This window comes from Nelumbo nucifera, chromosome 4, assembly GCF_055504915.1.
Source record: "Nelumbo nucifera cultivar China Antique chromosome 4, China Antique-T2T, whole genome shotgun sequence".
Classification (NCBI taxonomy): Eukaryota; Viridiplantae; Streptophyta; class Magnoliopsida; order Proteales; family Nelumbonaceae; genus Nelumbo; species Nelumbo nucifera.
This window is the reverse complement of record NC_142652.1, coordinates 707,242-727,975: the sequence shown is the minus strand read 5'-3', so window position 1 is coordinate 727,975 and position 20,734 is coordinate 707,242. Positions and strand designations below refer to the sequence as shown.

Sequence of the window (20,734 nt, the reverse complement as noted above, 5' to 3'; positions counted from 1 at the left end):
CTTTGTCTGAGTATCTCAAGCTCTGCGCAAATCAAACCCCAAATTCTATCTGCCACCCCATCCTTCCCAAACTCTCCCACCCCTTCCCCCTCTATTTTTTCCTTTAATGCACCTTCCAGATGGGAAGCTGGTACATCTGTTATTCTGTTAAAGGCAAAACACACTGACTAGTAACCAAAATCGAATTGACAATGATACCTGAGTGGACAAGGAGAGCACAAAGATTGCTAGGACTGGATTGTTGGCCAACTACGCTTGGTTCTGGTATCGTTCCCCTACAAGGCGACTTCTGCAGAGTGGTCATGGTAAGGCAAACACCATCATCTTGCCTACCCTCTTGAAAACCCAAACCCTGTTCTACCCTTCCTGGAACACCCTTATCCTTGCTCAATGGAGAGGTCTGTTCGTTTGCATTAATATCCTATATATCCTGAGAGATTGTGTTAGCTCACTCATCATTGGAGTGTGAGATTTGTACAGCATTATTAGTAGCATCTCCTTCACTTCGTTCTTCCTTAAAAGATCCATCACCACCCCCTTCCTCTTCCGGAAACAAGATCTCCGTATGCAAACTCCCTGTCTCAAACAAATTTTGCTTCACTTGCAGATCGACACTACCCAGACTTGAGGTTTCATCTGATTCGTATTCATCACTGCTATCATCTTCTACAAGCCAATCTCCATTTTCCATATTCTCTAAGTTGCTGCGCTTAAAATATGCTGAGAATGTTAAAGTTCATTCCCAGCATCTTTAGGCACCAAGGTGCGTAGGGTGTATGCTTAATGGGTACAGTGAGCACCTTTTCTAAAATATTTGAGGCAATGAAATTAGGCAAAGCCCAAAAACCACCAAGTCTAGCCTAGACAACTATGACAAACAGTTAACACTTGGATAGTCTACATGCTGAATCCAAGTAACAGCGTAATACTGTACAGCACATTCATACTCCTCTGGCATGGCTTCATTTGGACATCAGATTTAAATAAATAAGCTACCATAAAAGACAATAGAGTAACAGTAAACAGCTGAAGAAAAATAAAATAAGGGAAATCTCAACGAAAAGGAACAAAACCTTGTTTTTTAAACCCGTTATATGTTGCGCCAAAGAATGAAAAGAGGAATATGGGGTGTCCAACTGTTTGTAGAATTTCAGCTTTGGAGTTGCAAATGGTATAAACTCAGCCAAAACCGATTCATTAGAAACCGTATATACCTTCACCAAAAAGGATGTCATTATCAGTTGTGCAATTAACTGACCTATTCAAGCATACAAATGTGAGGCAAAGGACATTGAAAGCTGAAGTATTTTATAAAATAGTTTGAAGCAAAAAGAAACATCTATAACATACCACTGACCTTACATGGAAATTACTAATCATGCAAGAAAAATCTGATAAGCATGAGTAGAAAAGAACCACAAATACAAAGGATTGGCATCAGTATTTGAGATCCTTTATACTCTTTAGGATGTAGACAATAATTGCATCTATTAACGCATTCCAACCTCAACATAGAATTTGGAATTTTTCCATTGGATATTATGTGTCTCTTTCTTCATTCTTAAAAAAGTCTCGTTTACCAATGGAAATGTTATAAGTTGTTACTTGGTGGATTAAAGGAAAATTTTGTCACATACAGTGTTTTAAAAGTGCAAGGGCCAATTTGCGCCTAAGGCACAAGGCACAAGGTGAGGCACGCTCCTTTTTGAAGCAAGGCACAAAATTACAAAAAATAAAAAAAATGCTAAAAAATAAAAAAAAGGTCAGGAAATTCAAAAAAATGCCAAAAAATTTAATAAAATGCAAAAATAAAAATATTAAACATAATGTTAATAAAAAATATAAACTTAAATTTTAAAATAAGTGTTTTAAAAATCCTTTTATCTAAAATTAAAATACATAAGCATAACATGTAAAGCATATTCAAATGAAAATTCAAAAATAAAAGCAAACATATAAAGCATTTTCAAGCATGTAAAAACGACAATCTCTTTTTTTCCTCGATTTCATTACTTCAAGTAGCTAATGTGATGTAAAACATATTGCATTCTTGATTCTATGAGTCGCCTTTGTACCACGCCCCTCGAGGCAAGCCTGAACAAGTTCATGTTACTATTTACTAATGTTGTTCATTCATCCATTCTAATAAAATATCTTCTTAAAAGGCAATTAAAGTTATAAAATCATAATTATGTGAGAAATAAGAATTTAAGATCCTAACATGGACTTGTTCGGACTTTCCTCAAGGGGTGGGGGCGGAGTCCCCGGCCTAACCGTTAGGCTCAAAAAAAAGCAAAAGGCACAGAATTTTAAAAAGGCGTACGCCTAGGCTGAGGTGCAAGGCGCATCAGGCACATGCATAGGCGCACCAAGCGTGCGCCTAGGATCTGGGTGAGGCGCATACCCTAAAATGCACCTCACTTGTGCGCCTAGGTGCGCCTTTTAAATCACTGATCACATATTAGTACTCTTTGAGTAGATACACACCAAGTATCAGCCAAATCGATTCAGTAAAAGAAAATTTTCTTTAAGCATCTTTGAAACTCTTTGAAATTGTTTTTGAATAAAACAAACTTCGATGCAGTAAAGATGGTGTAGATTGGTAGATTAGCAAGGATGGAACGACGGTAAGGTGTGTAGGAGAAGATAAGCATCATGGAATGGAGATCTTTGAATGTCGGATCAAAATCCTTTGAAATTAAACGAAGCTTTAATCAAAAAGATGATTTCGTACTAACAGAAAAGGGCAAGGGAGCTTGGACACAAATAGTTTTGTCTCATGAGGACATTCTATGGACTAGATCCTACATCCAAAAAGCTCTGGAAATTGAACGAAGACATTTAGCAGACCGTAAGAGAGCGTTCAAGGGAAGAATCCTATGTTTACAACTTAAATCAAATACTTGGGGCAGATTCATCCGTCTGAGCAGATGGGAAAAATCAGACAAGGTAAGACACATTTGTATCCCAGAAGAACCAACTTCCGGTAGCTGGAACTCCATCCAATTTTTGGACTGAGTTGTTCCGCCTAGAGTGAAACCCCACCATACTAATCTCACGCAATAAGCCTTTCCATCGCTCCAAGTCAAAAGCAAAATCATAAAACCCATAGGGTCTACGTTTCTTTCGATTGCACATCAGGGAAAGCCATTTGGAAACTGGAGTTTGGCTTTCGTCTGTACGAAAACACCTGCGTTAAGTTGGGATGAAGTTGAAGCCAAACTGACTGCAAATTTGCATTTTGAATCCAAGTTGAAATTGCGCCCTTTTGAACAAAACAAAGCAATTGGCTTTGCCCCTTCAGAAGACTTGATTATCTCTTAGACCAAGCTCAAAGCAATCTTCGTTTTTGGTGATTGGGTTCAAATTGAGCGCTAACGGCCAAAGATTAATGCAGTCCCTGATCAGTTGAGGTTCAACGGTTGGCTCGAGTTAAGAGGGTTTCCATTCCACCTCTGGATGAAGGAAATCTTTTCTCTGATAGGAGACACCTGCGGAGGTCTTGAAGACATAGATCCCCAATCTTTGAATTTCTCTAAGTTAAGTTTTGCCAGAATCAGGGTGAAAAACTGTGGTATTCATGCCATCCCTCGTTCAATCCCAGTTCTGGATAGAAACGTCTAGTTCTACATCTCTGTGGAGGTGGAGAAGACGTACGAGTCACCTTCCAGTCTCTCCGAGTCAACTCACTCAAAGGTCTCTCCTCCACGGACACTTCCACTTTTGTCGCTCAGAAATCTAGTTGCAGTAGAGGCATGCACAGAGAAGTCGGAAAGTCGGTGGTGGCTCCTCGTGAATCTGCGTAGGAGCTCTCCTCCTCCAAATCTAAAGGCGTAGTGGAGCTCAAAAGACGTGAAGAAGTTGGACAGGCGCAACCCCTTATTAAAAAGTCTCAAATCTCAAAAGCCCCCCCTAATTCCTGGATTGCCAATATTGTCCCAACTCCCAGCCAATTTGAATATTTGGGCCACTCTTCTCAAACCCAAGGCCCACATAAGTCTTCCGGCCCATCTAGCACCTTAAGCCCACCAGCAACCCCCATTTTCAATCAGGCAGTTCCCGAAACTCCTCCCAGTTCAGGTCGGCATCTGGGTAAAGTTTTCATGGCTCCAACTGCATCCGTGAGCTCTAGCATGCCATCCGCCAGTGAAGAAGAAGACACAGAGGACAACCTCAGCTCGTATGCTACTGAAGCAGATCCAGACCCTCGTGAGTCCACTCTTAAAAGAGTTAAAGACGTGTTTGCAGACAAAGGGAGTTGGGGATGTGTGGAGATTCTCGAACAGACCCAGTTAATCGATCCAGGCTACGGAATGTCTTCAGATTCAAACCCCCCTGTTCGCAGACAAGGGAGAGATTCGTCATCCTCCTTTCCTGACCAAAACCATAAATCGCACTCAGATAATTCCCCCGCCCCCCATTCGGTTCTGCCCTCTCTTCAGCCTCCTTTTTCTTGCTCTGCTTCTACATCTCACTGTCTTTGTTCCCTTACCACTCTTTCAGGTTTAAATGAGTTGCCATCCCACCCAATGCAAATCGTTCCAATTCAGACAGTTGTTCCACCAAGCAGTGGCAGGAAGGAGACAAAGAATTTGGGAATGAACAACATAGCCGGAACTTTGAGAATTGTGAGAAAAGACAAAGAAGATGAAAAGGAGAGGATCCTTAATAAAGAGGTGACTAAATCTGGAAAGGCCCAGGAGAAGAACAGAAAAAAAAAGGCCCTAAAAAAGAACTAAAAAGGCTTCAGTGGAGTATAAGGGATCGCATCTCAAAAGGAAATAGGATGAATAAGGGGAAATCTGTCAAAGTGATTCAATGAAGATTCTAAGTTGGAATGTCAGGGGTTTGGGAGGTCAGCTCAAAAGAAGCCTAGTGAAAGAAACATTGAAGAGAGAAAATCCAGATATAATTGTCCTTCAGGAATCAAAAAAATAAGTCATCGACAGAAAACTTATGAAAGCCATATGGGGAATAAGGGGTAGAAAATGGACAGCTGTTCCAGCTGTGGGGTCCGCTGGAGGTATCATTCTAGCATGAAAGGAAGATGAAATTTCAGGCTTGGAGATCGACAGAGGTGAATTCTCAATCTCAGTTCTGTTCACTAATATTAAAAATGACTTCAGCTGGATCCTCACTGGTGTGTATGGTCCTAACTCTCCCGCTGATAGAGTGAGGTTTTGGGCTGAGTTGGAGTCCCTGCATGAGGAGGAGGACATACCATGGTGTTTAGTGGGTGATTTCAATGTAACCAGGTTCAGTTCAGAACATTCTAATGGTAGAACCCCAACCAGAAGCATGAGAAATTTCTCTAATTTTATTGACAGACACAATTTATGTGATCTCCCTCTTACCAATGGACTTTTTACCTGGTCAAACATGCAAGAAAATGCCATAAGTTGCAGACTTGACAGATTTTTATTATCTCAGGATTGGTTGGAGAGATTTCCAAATCTGTGTCAAGAACTTTGTCCAAAATGTACCTCAGACCACTAAGCCCATATTGCTGAACACCGAAAGAATAATCAAAAGAAAGACCCCATTCAGATTGGAAAAATTCTGGTTACAACACAAAGATTTCAGTAAAAAGGTTGCAACATGGTGGGAAGACTGCAAAGTAGAGGGTTGGGCTGGATTCAGACTTCTTCAGAAACTAAAAGCTTTGAAGAAAAATCTTAAAGCTTGGGGAAGAGAAGAATTTAAAGCTGTTGAAGAAGAGAAGAAAAGAATACTTTCGGAATTAGAGGACTTGGACAATAGAGAGCAAAATGGGACCCTCAATGCCTTAAACAGAAATAAAATAGCAGAATTAAGAAAAGGAATGGGAGCAACTAGTTAGAAGGGAAGAGATCTATTGGAGACAAAGATCAAGTGTGAGATGGTTGAAAGAAGGGGACAATCATTCCTGATTTTTTCACACCTATGCCTCGGGAAGAAGTAGGAAGAATTTTATTTCTAAGCTCAATCTTAATCAGAGAGAAGTGGAGAATCCTGAGGAAATTTCTTAATCTTTCCTTTCTTTCTTTAAAAACCTTTACTCCAAGGATAGTGAAAATCAATTCACAATATTTAATTAGGATGGCACTACCCTTTCAGCTGAAAAGAGGGATTGGTTGGAAAGAAGTTTTGAAGAGGAAGAAGTCAAGAAGACTATTTTCAGCATGGACGGTGATAGGGCTCCAGGGCCGGATGGATTCCCTATTCTTTTCTTCCAAAAATGTTGGGAAATTGTAAAGTCAGATCTCATGGAGTTTTTCAGGGACTTCCATTCATCTGCCATTGTTAACAAGGGCCTTAATTCTACCTTTCTCTGCCTCATCCCTAAGAAAGGGGGAGTTTTGGAAGTTAAAGACTTTAGACCTATAAGTTTGGTTGGGAGAATATACAAAATTTTGGCGAAGGTTCTGGCCAACAGACTTAAAGAAGTCCTTGAAGATCTAATTTCCCCAAATCAGTTTGCTTTTGTTAAAGGAAGACAAATTGTGGATAGCATTCTTATTGCAAATGAGTGTGTGGAAGACAGAAAATCCTCTAGGATCCCGGGGGTCCTTGTGAAACTTGATCTTGAGAAGGCATACGACAAAGTGGATTGGGACTGCATTCTTGATTGCTTAAGGCTAAGAGGTTTTGGGAGAAACTGGATCAGGTGGATTAAAGGTTGTATTGGCTCTCCATGGTTTTCAGTATTGATAAATGGTGAAGCGAAAGGTTATTTCAAGGCAAGCAGGGGTCTAAGACAAGGTTGCCCTCTTTCCCCTTTACTTTTCACTTTGGTGATGGATTTATTTAATTATCTCTTTGACAAGTCAATTCTTTTCAACTTGGTGAAAGGTTTTGAAGTGGGTAGGGATAAACTTCACATCTCTCACTTACAGTTCGTCGACAACATAATCCTATTCTTAGATGCCTCTATAACCAACATCACAAACACTAAAATTGTAATTGAATGTTTCGAGATTCTCACTGGTATGAGAGTTAACTTCTGCAAAAGCAGTATTGTGGCCATCAACTCAGTGGAAGTGGATCTTCTAGAAAATTTCAAATCTTTATTGGGGTGCAAAGTGGAGAATCTCCCCATTACCTACCTTGGGATGGCTTTTGGAGGGAATCCAAAGTCCCTCAACTTTTGGAGTCCTGTGTTGGAGAAATGCAAGAAGAAACTATCGACTTGGAAAAAGTGTTATCTCTCCAAAGGGGGTAGGCATACTCTCTTAAAGGCCTCCTTATCAAACTCTGCTGGTCTACTTTCTCTCTGTCTTCCAGATTCCGACCAAAGTCAGAAATCAGATTGAGAAGCTTCAAAGGAATTTTCTTTGGAAAGGTGGTGGAGATAAGAAAAACCATTTAGTTAGCTGGAAACAAGTATGCGGACCAAAAGAGGAAGGCAGTTTGGGTATTGGACAGCTTAAAGAGAAAAATTCCTCTCTTCTAGACAAATGGCTCGGGAGATTTCCGAAAGAACCTAATGCTCTTTGGACTGCTGTCATCTCTAGTAAATATGGACGAAATACAATCGGGTGGGATTGCAATCTCCATTTGAACAGGATAAAGGCCATCAAACCTTGGAAAGGTATATGTTCCATTCATACTTCTTTCTTTCCTTTTATAAGGTATAAAGTGGGAAATGGTTCTAAAATTAAATTCTAGAAAGATCTTTGGTGGGGAGGAATCTACCCTGGGTGCCTCTTTCCCTAGGCTGTTTAACCTCACCCTTGTCCAAGAAGCCTCTATCTCTAATTGCCTCCCAAACCAGTCTGCCGAGAATTCTTTAAACCTCCACCTCAGAAGACCCCTAAGGGACTCGGAGATTTCTGATTTAATAGCTTTAATCCAAACCCTCAACGATGCCTATATATCCCCCTCTCATTCTGACACCCGAATATGGACCCTTCACCCAAATGGCGAATTCTCTTCTAAGTCTATGTTCAGGGCTTTGACTGCTCAAGATCAGCATCCCTCTTTTCCTTCAAAATTTGGTGCAACCACATCCCCTCAAGAATTTGCTTCTTTGTATGGGAGTCCTGTCTCCAGAAAGTTAATACTTGTGATCTCCTTCAGAAAAAACTTTTGGGAAGACACTCCATTTCTCCTCATGTTTGTATTTTATGTCTCAGCGAGCGTGAATCTGCAGATCACATCCTTCTTCATTGCAGCTTCACTCAAAGGATATGGTCCCATTTCTTGAATATAGCAGGGTACAGCTGGGAGTTTCCAAAACACATTATGGACAACTTGAATCAATGATAAGGAATAGGGCTTAGCAAAAGGGGTAAAGTCTTTTGGCAATCAGTGCCTCATGCAGTAATGTGGGGCATTTGGGAATTAAAGCAGAACCTTGGATGAGTTAATCTCAGATATTACCTATCTTTGCACCCTTTGGTCGGTGAATTCAGATCTATTTAAAGGACTTTCAGTCAATGATATTATCAGAAATATTCACCCCTTTCTGTTTCTGCTTCATCCTCAGCAAACTCCCTTGAGGCATCCCGTTTCCATCAGTGAAGGTGTGATAACCCTTAATTTTGATGGTCGTGCCTTAGGCAATCCAGGCTTTGCAGGTATTGGTGGTACAGTAAGGGATGAAAGGGGCAATATCTGCTGGACTTTTAGTGGCCCAATCGGTTGGGCAGACTCCAAAAAGGCTGAAGTGATGGCTGCTCTCACCGGAATCAGGATAATTAAGAATTTAGGAATTCAGAATTTGATCATTGCAGGTGATTCAGCAAATACAATAAAATGGTTAAGAGACAAAAAAGGGGGCCCTTGGAGACTTTATCACTATCTGACTAAAGCTTGGGATTCTTTGGATGGATTGAATGTTAACTTAGTTTGGATTCCTAGGGAATACAATCATACTGCAGATGGCCTAGCTAAATTGTTAAGTATTTGGAGCATCTGTATAGCGACAAGCTTCCTCCTTTGTAACTTGCAGGGATTCCCCCCCCCCCTGTTTTGTATATCTCCTCTTGTTCCCCCCCCCCCTTTTATTCTCAATAAATCTTGGTTAAATTTTCTCAAAAAATAAAAATAAAACAAACTTTGGTCAATGGTCAAAATCAAGCATTCTTGTGATAGCAAGGAAATTTTCTTTGCATTATAAGACAAATGGTTATGGGAGATTGACTATTGATAGAGAAGTTGCCACAAAGGGTAGTGGTAAACATTCATAGGATTTTGGATAATGGTTGGGATGTTGGTGCTTTTCATTAGGCAATTTTGGCCTCCACTTAGAAAGCTATCCAAGAAATTCTTCCTCAACTTCTAAATTTTGTTTGGCATGATGTAGGGTGTCAATGGACCAGTTTTGGTTTGGACCTCATTGGATGGACTGGACAAACCAATTAGACAAATTGAATTCGACCAGTTCAGATTTAAAGGTCCAAATTGGATTGGATTGGACTTGGTCCATCCGTTATGGATTTATATTGGATTGGGTCGGATTGAACCAATATCCAGTCCATAGATAGAAGATAACAATACAGGTGTCAATGGACAAGGTTTGGGTCGGAACCAATCTAAAACTAAGTTAAATAGATTGAATGGTCCATGTTTGAATTAGACTGGTCCAAAATGGTCTAAAGTATTCATTGGACTGGATTGGATTGGATTGGATTGGAGCTGATCCATTTGTAATGGACTCCTATTGGACCAGATCAGATTGGATCAAATCCGGTCCAATTGATGCCCCTAGTATCATGTGTGTTCTAGGAACATAATTTTGTTTTTGGAAAATTTATGGGTGGAAAATTCTGCCCTCAAGAACCTTTTTCCTACTTTGTTTTCTATTTCTTTGTATAAAAATGAACCTATTTTAAATTCTTATCCCCCCTCATCATATGGTTCTAATCAGGACCTTGGGTTTATAAGAGGGACGAGGGATGTTGAACTTGATTCGGTAATTGAATTGTCACAAATCCTTGAAAAGTTCTGTTTAGATCCTTGAAAACCTACAGGTGTGTTTGGACCCCCCCCCCCCCACAGCCAACACGTTACTTCTATTGTTTTTTTTTTCTTGCAATCTCTTTGTCCATCACCTTCTTGTTAATAAGATTTGATCTATACCTATCCCTCCCAAAATTGGTGCTTTTTCTTGGAAAGTGTATCATGGGAAGTCCGAAGATCAACACTAGGCATTTTCAAAAAGAGAAAGCCTTGTTGAGATTGTATGAGGCAAGGATCTTTTTGGTACTTATGGTATTTTGTATTTAGGCACCCATATGCGGGCTTTCTTGCAATTTCTCTCTCATAATATAAATTTCACGTTTGAGAGAGTGAACAGTAACACTCTCTCCTCCATTCGTTACTTTCTGTCTTCCTCTTTCTTCTTCTCCTCTTCTTATTGCTCTCGCAAAAAAAAACTAGACACTACAACTACAACTTGGTATCAGAGCAACTAGAAGCTCTTGGGAGAACCTTCTTCTGCTGACCTTTGGTCAAAGGATGAATTGCTAACGTCAGACAACCGCCGGATGACGTCAGTAGTCCATATAGGTGATGGTGACAATCCCTAAAATGTAAGTGTGGAACTTTTGTTTGACTAAAATAACACTATTTTTTAATTTGGTCCCTCTCTAATTGCGAGGGCAGCAAATGTAATTTGAACTACCACTTTTCAAGTTATCTAATTCCCTTTGATTAAGTCTTATATTTAAGGTGTTAACTCACATCAACTTTCATTAAATTCTAGTCTTGACTAAAATGCCCTTATGTTTTAATTTGGCCCCTCTAATTGTGAATGCAGAACATGTAACTTGAACTACTTTTTACCTAATTCAATTCTCTCTCGTAAGTCTTTTATTTAAGGTATTAATACCATTCTCTCTCGTTAAATCCTATATTTAAGTTATTCTTTTCTTACTAATAGATTCTATCTTTTTTTACTTTAAATAAATTTTGTCAATTAGATCTATATCCAATACCTTTAGCAATATAAAACACATGTTTAAAACCAACTCAAGAATGGCATTGTTCTTCCATCATGTCGTGGGTAAGTAATTCAACCATCTAAGCCAATTGGGTCAATCTATGAAGTGATAGTTAAATAATAAAACTTTTAAAATGGAAATAGATACAAAAGATTACAAAAAATATAAATTGTAGAAAACCAGGTGCATCTCTAATATTTTATTTTAAACATGTTAAAGGAAAATATGTATGGAAAACAATAATTGCTCTATTGATGTTGACAATGAAATACAAAATTTAAAATGGCCAAAAAATGAAATTCTTTTCGTCAATCCACTAAGCCATGACATCACCACCTAATATGCTTTGACAATCCATTATCAATATCACCTATGATAAGTTCTTACCTAAGATTGCAGCTACCTGAAGCTTGCTTAGAGCAAAATATGTTGCTTTCATGGTAAAGTGCAAATTCATGAATGAAGTATATCTTGAAATTTGTAATGATTCAACCCAAATCATCAAAATTCAAAAACAAAAGTCACTATAATTTTCTTTTTTCCTGAATGAGCCTCTTCAATTCTTTTGGTCTTATACAATTTGATTTTTATGTCTTTCTCCTCTCCAGGTATTCAAGGCATAATTGTACTTTCATCATAGAAGACCCTTTGAGAACAATTAGAAGACATTAAATGAATAGGATATAAACTCAGTGTAGGTTACAGAATCCAATGCTAAAACATGCTTAGTAGCAATAGGAAGCTTTAACAATAAGAAATAGGAAAACAAGATGCAATTAACCCAACCTTTGAATTCATAATATTCTCAAGTTCAAGAATGTGTTTTCCATAGGCACATGGAGAGCTTGAAACTGTCAAACAACGAAAGCATAAGGCTGGGGATCAAATGTGAATACCATAACACTATATCAAAAAATCTGTCAATCTCAAGCAAAGAGAGAATCATAATAAGTAACAGCAAAATTATAACACAAAAGAAACACAATGCATTTACCTTTAGACTTTATAGGGGAAGCAGTCATCCCAAATATCCTAGGAAGATGAATGGAATTTGAATGCAATTGCCGATGATAGAACTCCTACACAACAATCAAGATTAAAAGCAAACAAGTCATTAGGCACTCTTTTAGTATATATAAATTCCAATGAAGAAACATGTGCATAGCTATTATGCAAATAACCAGTAACAGAAGAAGCCTACACAATGCACAAGCCAAAGAGGGGATATATGTGCACATACACAGGAATAGGGTAGGACAAAGCAATAGAGGGGGGGGGGGAAGAACATTTGCCATATGCATTTCCCAAACTTACATATATGCACAATAATAAACTTTATGTTAAACAACAAAACATCTCAAATATATGTTATCATCATCCAAGCCTTATCCCAACTATAGGGGGTCGGCAACATGAATCCTGTTTCATCATTCCATACTATTTATTGCCATATCCATTGTTAAACTATGGGAATTTATGGCATTTAGTGATCAAAAGCATCTGTGGGTTGCACCCAAATGATTGGGATTCAGGCTTACTAGGGGACCAACTTTGAGAAGCCCTTGGAGATCAATTTTGACTTTATGTGGTTTTAGTGCAAAGTGTGAAGTTCTAGGAAGATACTTGGGAGGTATTCCAAGAGAAAATTAACATTTGTGACCTACAAAAAAGAAGATCTAATTGTTGCCTTTTTCCTTCTTAGTGTTTACTTTGTAAAGCTAATGGTGAAACGTGCCATCACTTGTTAATCTCCTGTCCTTTTGTTTCTTGTACCAAGAGAAATCCAAGAGCTTCAACGATCAGAGGCATTTTTAAGGATGAGAGAGGGCTTCTAGTGGCACTGTTTTCAGCACCTATTGGAGTAGGAGGTTTTCTAAGAGCAAAGGTCATGGTTGTTATGGAAGGGGCACAAAGAGCAAGAATGATGAATGTAAATAAGATAATTATTGAGACTCTAAGTTGGTGTTGGAGTGGTTGTAGAGTGGGGAGATAGCTCTATGGTAGTATAGCAATGAGCTAAAAAAGTTCTTATGGCTGACTAGAGAGAGTAGAGAGATGGAAGTGAGATTTCAATGGGTTCAAAGGACAACTAATAGTGAACTAGCTAAGCAAAGGGTAAGGAGGGAGAAAAACTTTTGGGTACATTTGTAAGGAAAGCACCAACTGATGGTGGCTCAGTTGGTAGGGTCGCTGACTCATGTTGTGGCAAAGACCCAGGATCAAACCCCATTGCCACCAAGGGTGGGGTTTAAGGGGATAGGGGATGGGATGGGCTTCCCCCCCCCCCCCCCCCCCGAGGATCAAAGCTTTTTTATCTCTCCCATTGATGCTTGCAATTTGTACTTTTTAATTTGCATTAATAAAGTATTCAGTTATTGAAATAGCTTGGTACATTGATAGGAGACCATCTGTAGCACCAATAAGAATAAGTAATTTGTTGCAAGTTGACGAGCTAAGGGCAAGCAATAATAAACATGGAAGTCATATAAATGATTTAAGGGCTCATAATTTAACAAAGGAACAGAATTCATACATCTGACCCCACATAGTTAGGACAAGGCTTTGTTGAATTAAGTTGTCTGCATTGTTGTGAACTTGCATATTTTAATAAGTTAAAAGATAACCCTTAGCTTTACCATCACAATATTAGCTACTTGGACATTGCATCAAAACTACACATATTGTGATTTCTTCATATTGTTATTTCTCTTTTTTCCTTCTTTTTCCCTTAACTTCCTACTTGCATACTTTGGATCAGATAACATTATGTTGATTACGCATACAGAAAATCTCAGCATCAACTGCAAGATCTTGGTTTGGTGCTAAACTTTCCTTTAATTGTACTTACAAAACCTTTTTTTGTGTCAATGAAAAATAAAAAAGGCAAACATCTTAGTGCAACTATCATACTTAAATACAAAAAAACTTACCTGAAAGAAACCATCATAAAACATTCTAAACCTTTAGTATTCAGCATATATTTGGAAAAAAAAATGCATAAAACAAATATTACCATCATTATACAAGCATAAGGGCTTCGACCTCTTGCATTGTGACACTCATCAAATATTAGCAGTTGTATGATCTCCAGCTTCAAAAAACTATGCCTCAAGGCATCAAGTAAAATCTGAGGTGTCATCACAAAAACCTGTATATATTAAAAGGAAAAAGGTCAAAGATTTTAGCAAACAATGAATACATCAAAAGAGATAAAAACAAGAAAAGACATGATGATGTCTAACTAAGAACATCAATTGCAACTAAAAACATCAGAAGGCCTAACTATATCATGCAGATATCAAATTCAAGTAGTAGGAGATTACCATCCAGTGTCAGTACTGCAATAAAAATTAGAAACAAGGAAAAGGACAAATTTAATCATTTTCTTTCTTGAACATCCTTCTACTCTGCCTGCCCATAGATATTCTCAGCACAACTGTTTGGCACCTAACCGTGCAAGGTCAGACATGACCATTTATATATGCATTGCCAGTTTTTTTTCCTGGGGAGTGCAGGTTATGAATATAAAGCCATTGAAACAATTCAGAAGACACTGTCTCTATGACTTTTACTTTTGCAATTAATAATGCAGTATACACCCTCAACAACCCCCGCAAAAGAGAAAAATGAAATTAATAAAATAACCCTACTGCTGCTGGCATATCCACAGAGACAAATCCAACAGTACTCTCCACAACAAGATTCATGGCCTTCTGACAATTCCATTGAGCATGAAAAGGGTTATGTACAATTGATGGAACTCATGGGAGTAGAAAATCCTCCCAGCTTCAGAAAATTGAAAAGAATCATTAAAATCCTGTGATGCTAAAATCTTGGGCTGACAAGTGTTAGAATGTGGGTTCAAGCCTGAGAGAAGCCACTTTGTGCAAGAAAAACATGAACAAATGTTAGAGTCAACCATACAGGATAGTTTCGTCTTTTCAGTATATTATTAGTGTGATGTAATTTCTATTATGTTCAAGTTTAAGTTATATGTCCCATACTTGATCAGGGGCATAAAAGTCTTTATTTACTTCATCAGAAACATATAAATACAATCTGGCCGATTAGAGAATTGACTTCTTCTCTAGATCAAACCAGTTTTCTCCTCCTCCTCTTCTTTCTCTCTTCTCTCTCTTTCTTTTGTCTTTATTCTCTGCTAATCTAGGACTGAAAACAAATGTTAGCAAAAGCACTGTAGTTCTCTTTGTAGAGACTCTGTAACTTGATGTATCTTATTAGTATAGTCCCTGTTGTATATTAATTTTACATTTTATTCTTTTCTCTTTCAGCCTTATAAGGACATTCTTGTAATTGTACATATCTTTTAATATATAAGAGACTCTTTGAGGTGGGGGTCATTCATTCTTGACACCCCTAAGATTATTCTTGTTCTTTCCTCTATTCGGCCAAGAGTGTTGACATGGTAACAGAGCAGGTTGCTCTTTGATCTATTTTCTCTCTCTCTCTATTCCTGTCGTGTTAGGGCTGTTTTGATCAACCCTTTTCTGTTCTTTCTTCTTTGTGCAACCAGCAGGAGAGATTTCATTAGATCTCCCTTGGGAGACATTGGTTCGATGCCAAACTTCAGATCTGGTGTCGCCTAGACCTGGTCTATTTTCCCTACAAACAGTATCTGATTTGGTGAAGTTTTCGAAGGAGTTCTGATCTTCTTCTTGGGGCGGCAACACTGTACAGTTTCCTTTTTTGGACTGCAACAGCTTTGGACTTCAGATTTGGTGTCGCCTAGACCTGATATATTCCACCTACAAACAACATCTGATTTGGTGATGTTTTCGAAGGAGTACTGATCTTCTTGGGGCAGCAACACTGTATAATTTCCTTTTTTTGGACTGCAACTTTTTTCTGGACTTTAGGCCTTCTACATCAGTCTGCAATTTGAGTTTTTCTCTCTAGATTGAAGGGTTCTCTCAAGCTCTTCTTAACCCTACACTCAGTTTCTAGTTTGGAGTTTTAAGGACTGTTTCGATCAGCACAAGATACCTCCTTGTTCTTGAAGAAGATGCCTGATGTGTTGGTAAATCACAAATTTCTCTCAATCGGCTGACTCGATCAACTTATAACCCTAGATCTGGTGTCGTCCTAGGGTTTTCTTGCCTTCCATTTATTTGATTCAGACTTCAGATTCATATTTGAAAGGTCTTAGACTCGACAGTCTTAAAAACTTGCCTTTTTTGGCCTGTCATCTTGAGTTCTTGATTGCTGAATTTGGTTGTCTCTGATATCCTTGTGCTTGAACTGCTATTTTCTTGCTGAAATGGTCTCCGATAGAGTCGATACTATTCCTATAAAACTGGAAGGATCTACCTATGGAATTGACATTGTTGTTGTAGCACATGGGAGTAAGAAATCTACTACTGGTGGTGATTCTTTTGTTAAAGGTGATTCTCTGGCATCTATGGTTGAGCAAAACATTCAACAACTGGTAACATTTGCTATTTCTTCTGCTCTTTCTGCTATTAGCTTACCTGGTGAGTTTTCTGGTTATTGTGCTTCTCCTTCTCATATTTGGATTATTGACTCTGCAGCTACCAACCACATGACAGGAGTCTACCCTAACCAACCAAGTAACCTTACTGAAACCCATCACAAACATATGTTACTACCAATGGTGAAAAGTTAAACATCATTGGTAGTAGTAATCTGTCTCTTAAGCTTTCACCCACTACATCTTTCCCTCTTACCAAGACCCTTCTTGTTCCTAATCTCACTACAAATTTGATTTCTGTTGGCCAATTAGTTGATGAAGGTAACATTCTCATCTTCTCTCAGGATGGATGTTTGATTCAGGACCAAAACACTAGGAAGGTGAAAGGGAAGGGACGCAGGTTGGGCCGTCTGTTTGCATTGGAGTTCGAGAAGTCTCAAATAACAGCAGCATCAGCTTATTTCAGTTCCTCCACTTCTAGTTCCTTTCCGAGTCATAGAAATAATGTTTGGGACTTATGGCATAAGCATTTGAGTCATTTACATGCTGAAAAATTAAAATTTTTGTTTGATTCAGGCCATATTAAGAATAGAGCTCCTTCCTTGTACACCTTTGATACATCTTGTATTTCTTGTTGCTTAAGTAAGAGTCATACCTTACCATTTCCTCACATATCTGAGCATGCTATCTCTCCCTTCGAGCTTATATATAGTGATGTCTGGACTGTATCTGTTACTTCTCAGTTTGGATACAAATATTTTGTGTCGTTCATTAATGATTGTACCAGGTACACATGGATATACTTTCTTCGCCACAAGTCTGAGGTGTTCCCAACATTTAAGCTACTTCATGCTATGGTACAGGTTCGGTTTCAATCACAAGTGTGTATTCTTCGTTCTGATTCAGGAGGAGAATACACTAATGGGGATTTTTTATCCTACTTGAAGAATCATGGAATACAAGTGCAATGAAGTTGCCCAGATACTCCTTAGCAGAATGGTGTGGCCAAGCGCAAGAATGGACATATCCTTAGTGTTGTGAGGACATTATTGCAGGAGTCCCATACTCCATCTTCCTTTTCGGTAGAAGCAGCCATTACAGCTGTGTTTTGTATCAACTATATTCCTTCCTTTGTTCTTGGTAATATGTCTCCCTTTCAGAAGTTGTTTGGTCGTTTTCCAAATTTATCTATGCTTCATGTTTTTGGATGTGTGTGCTTTGTTCATCTTCCCTCTCGTGAACGCTCTAAATTGTCTACACAGTCTGTCATGTGTGCCTTTGTGGGTTACAGTCCTGACCACAAAGGATTTCTTTGTTATGATCCCTCTATTTGTCGCATTCGTATATCACGTAATGTTGTTTTCCTTCAGCACATTTCCTTTTTTGTTGGAATTGCTAGACTGTCTGCACCGTCTATTTCTATTTTGTCAAACTTTGATTCACAGGAAGCTCCACCTCCTTCTGCTGAGAAGGACAATATCGTCTTCTCTCGCAAGCGGTTACGTAATCCAGCCCCTGCGCCTACGACTCTCCTTCCTCCCGATTCAGATCATCATCTTACCACTACTCCTGTAAGTGATCCCTCTACTTCAAACACTCTTCATACTTTTGTTCCTCTTCGCTGTTCTACTTGTATATCTAGACCTCCTGACCGCTATGGTTTTCCTTTAAACCATAGCTCTTTGTCTGTTGTCCGGTAGACAGACGTTCCTCACTCTTACCAAGAAGCTAATAGTAGCCCTCATTGGAAGGAAGCCATGGATGTAGAGATTCATGCTTTACATGAGAATGACACTTGGGACCTTGTGCCTGCTCCTCCAAATGCATCCATTGTTGGGAGTCGTTAGGTTTACAACATCAAGCTGAAATCTTATGGACCTCTTGATCGATACAAGGCACGTTTAGTTGCCCAGGGATATAGTCAGGAGTATGGTATCGACTATGAAGAAACCTTTGCTCCTGTTGCAAATATCACCACAGTCCATGTTCTTTTAGCAGTGTCTACCGCTCAGTCTTGGACTATATGCCAACTTGATGTGAAGAATGCCTTTCTTCATGGTCAGTTGAAGGAGACGGTCTACATGAAGCCTCCTCTTAGATACTGCAGTGATCCTTCTTTAGTATGTCACCAAGAAAAATCTCTATATGGTCTAAAACAAGCTCCCCGGGCATGGTTTGAACACTTTCGCGATGTTGTAGTTGCTGCTGGATATAGCCAAAGTTCTTCCGATCACTCTCTCTTTGTTAGGCGACGGCCTCAGGGTATTACCGTTCTCCTATTATATGTTGATGACATGTTGTTGACTGGGAATAATGTTGAGGGCATTCGTGAATTGAAACTATTACTTCATAATTCGTTTCACATGAAGGACTTAGGCCCTCTCACCTATTTCCTGGGATTGGAAGTACATTGTAGTGATCAAGGGTATTTTGTTTGTCAACAGAAGTATGACTCTGACCTTGTTAAACTTGCTAGTCTTAATGATGAAAAGTAGGTTGAAACACCTATGGAGCTAAATCTAAAGCTATCTAAATCTGAAGGTCCTCTATTTCTCGATGCTGCCTTGTATCGCCAGCTTATGGGGTCCCTCATTTATCTCACTATGACTCGGCCGGATATTTCTCATGTTGTTCAGGTTGTTAGTCAATTTGTTTATGCTCCTCATCATCCTCATATGACTGTTCATCGCATCATTCGATATGTTAGAAGCACAACTTCTCGGGGACTATTCTTCTCCTCCTCCTCTCTTATTCAGTTGAGAGCATATGCTGATGCGGATTGAGCTAGTTGTCTAGACACTCGTAGGTCCACTTCTGGGTGGTGTGTTTTTATGGGTGATTCACTCATCTCATGGAAGTGTAAGAAACAACAAACAGTTTCCAAGTCTTCCACTAAAGCAGAGTATAGGGCCATGTCTTCGGTTTGTAGCGAGATTGTTTGATTACGATCTCTCTTTATGGATCTTGGCATTCAGCTTCCTACTCCTATTCCTCTCTATGCAGACAATACGAGTGCTATCAAGATTGCATATAACCCTGTCTTCCATGAAAGGACCAAGCACATCGAGGTGGACTACCACTTTATCCGAGATCTTTTCGCTACTAGGTCTATATCGCTTCCTCATGTAGCCTCAGACATGCTGGTTGCTGATATCTTCACCAAGCTATGACTAGAGTTTGACATCTCTTTCTTATAGACAAACTGATGCTTATGTCTAGGCATCAGTTTGAGGGGGAGTGTAGAGACCCTGTAACTTGATGTATCTTATTAGTATAGTCCCTGTTGTATATTAAATTTACATTTTATTCTTCTTTCCTCTTTCAGCCCTATATGGGCATTCTTGTAATTGTACATATCTTTAAATATATAAGAGACTCTTTGAGGTGGGGGTCATTCATTCTTGACACCTCTAAGAGTATTTTTGTTCTTTTCTCTATTCGGCCAAGAGTGTTGACACGCTTACCTGCTCAATCTCCACAAGCGTGGTATTGCTTCTTACTGCTTCTTACCTAATCTATGGAGGAAGCCTTTGTTATGATATTAATCACTTTCAGATTCTCATTCATGACTCTTATAGAATATGCAACTAGCACAAAATCTTCGTTGCAATCTATTCCATAATTATTATTAAAAAGGAAAATATGGAAATCCAAATGATTTGTAAACTAAATTTGAACAATTTGAACAACACCTTTGAGGCCATGATCAAATCAGTAGACAAACTTCATTAGATATTCTTTTGAACAAACAAAATATCAAATTTGATGGTGTTAACTAACTGACAAAAACAGGCAAACCCATGTCTATGTTTAAACAAGCTGCACAAGTTTTACATAAATATCCAAAAGTTTATAACATAAACCAGGCTAAGGATGATAATCAACTTAAAACAAGCATACTAAAAAATAAGAATACATTTTGATCTTTTTTTATTTGTGATGAGAAAACACAGAAGACAAAACTCAATACAAATACTTGCCTCATACTTCTCAAGTTCCTCCTTCCAAGCGGATGCATCCCAGTAGTCAACACCCATTTCACCCCAGTATTTTCCAACTTTCAAATCAGTGTGCATCTCTACAACTTTAGCTTGCTAAACAGTGCATAATGAAATCAGTAAAAACATTTCTTCACTTACTGTCTTACTGAACCAAAAACAATAAAATAAAATAAATTTTGAAACAATTAATCATAGCATTCAACACAAACCACATTTGATATGAAACAAGAATTATGCATTGATTACCAAGACAAGAAGAACTAATGTGTGAATTATGAATGCATATACATACATATATGCATATATTTATAAATGCGTTCATGTAGGTGTGCTTGGATGGAAGTGTGTTTGAGATTGGC

General features: G+C 38.6%; 1 protein-coding gene across 10 annotated transcripts in view; it reads right to left on the bottom strand.

The window, feature by feature from the left end:
- DCL2 (dicer-like 2) overlaps positions 1–20,734 on the bottom strand; it is a 110,643-nt gene that overhangs the window by 88,777 nt on the left and 1,132 nt on the right. For 4 of the 10 annotated variants that reach the window (XM_088886607.1, XM_088886606.1, XM_088886609.1 and 1 more), the window contains exons 3-7: positions 20,355–20,468; positions 13,939–14,073; positions 11,920–12,004; positions 11,712–11,800; positions 1,074–1,214 (exon numbers count right to left, since the gene is read on the bottom strand). In XM_088886607.1, the coding sequence (XP_088742733.1) occupies positions 1,074–1,214; positions 11,712–11,800; positions 11,920–12,004; positions 13,939–14,073; positions 20,355–20,468 (564 nt within the window). Of the gene's footprint in view, positions 1–1,073; positions 1,215–3,491; positions 3,850–11,711; positions 11,801–11,919; positions 12,005–13,938; positions 14,074–20,354; positions 20,469–20,734 lie in introns of those variants that run through there. The other 6 variants (XM_088886608.1, XM_088886610.1, XM_010251095.3 and 3 more) reach the window with 4 other exon arrangements.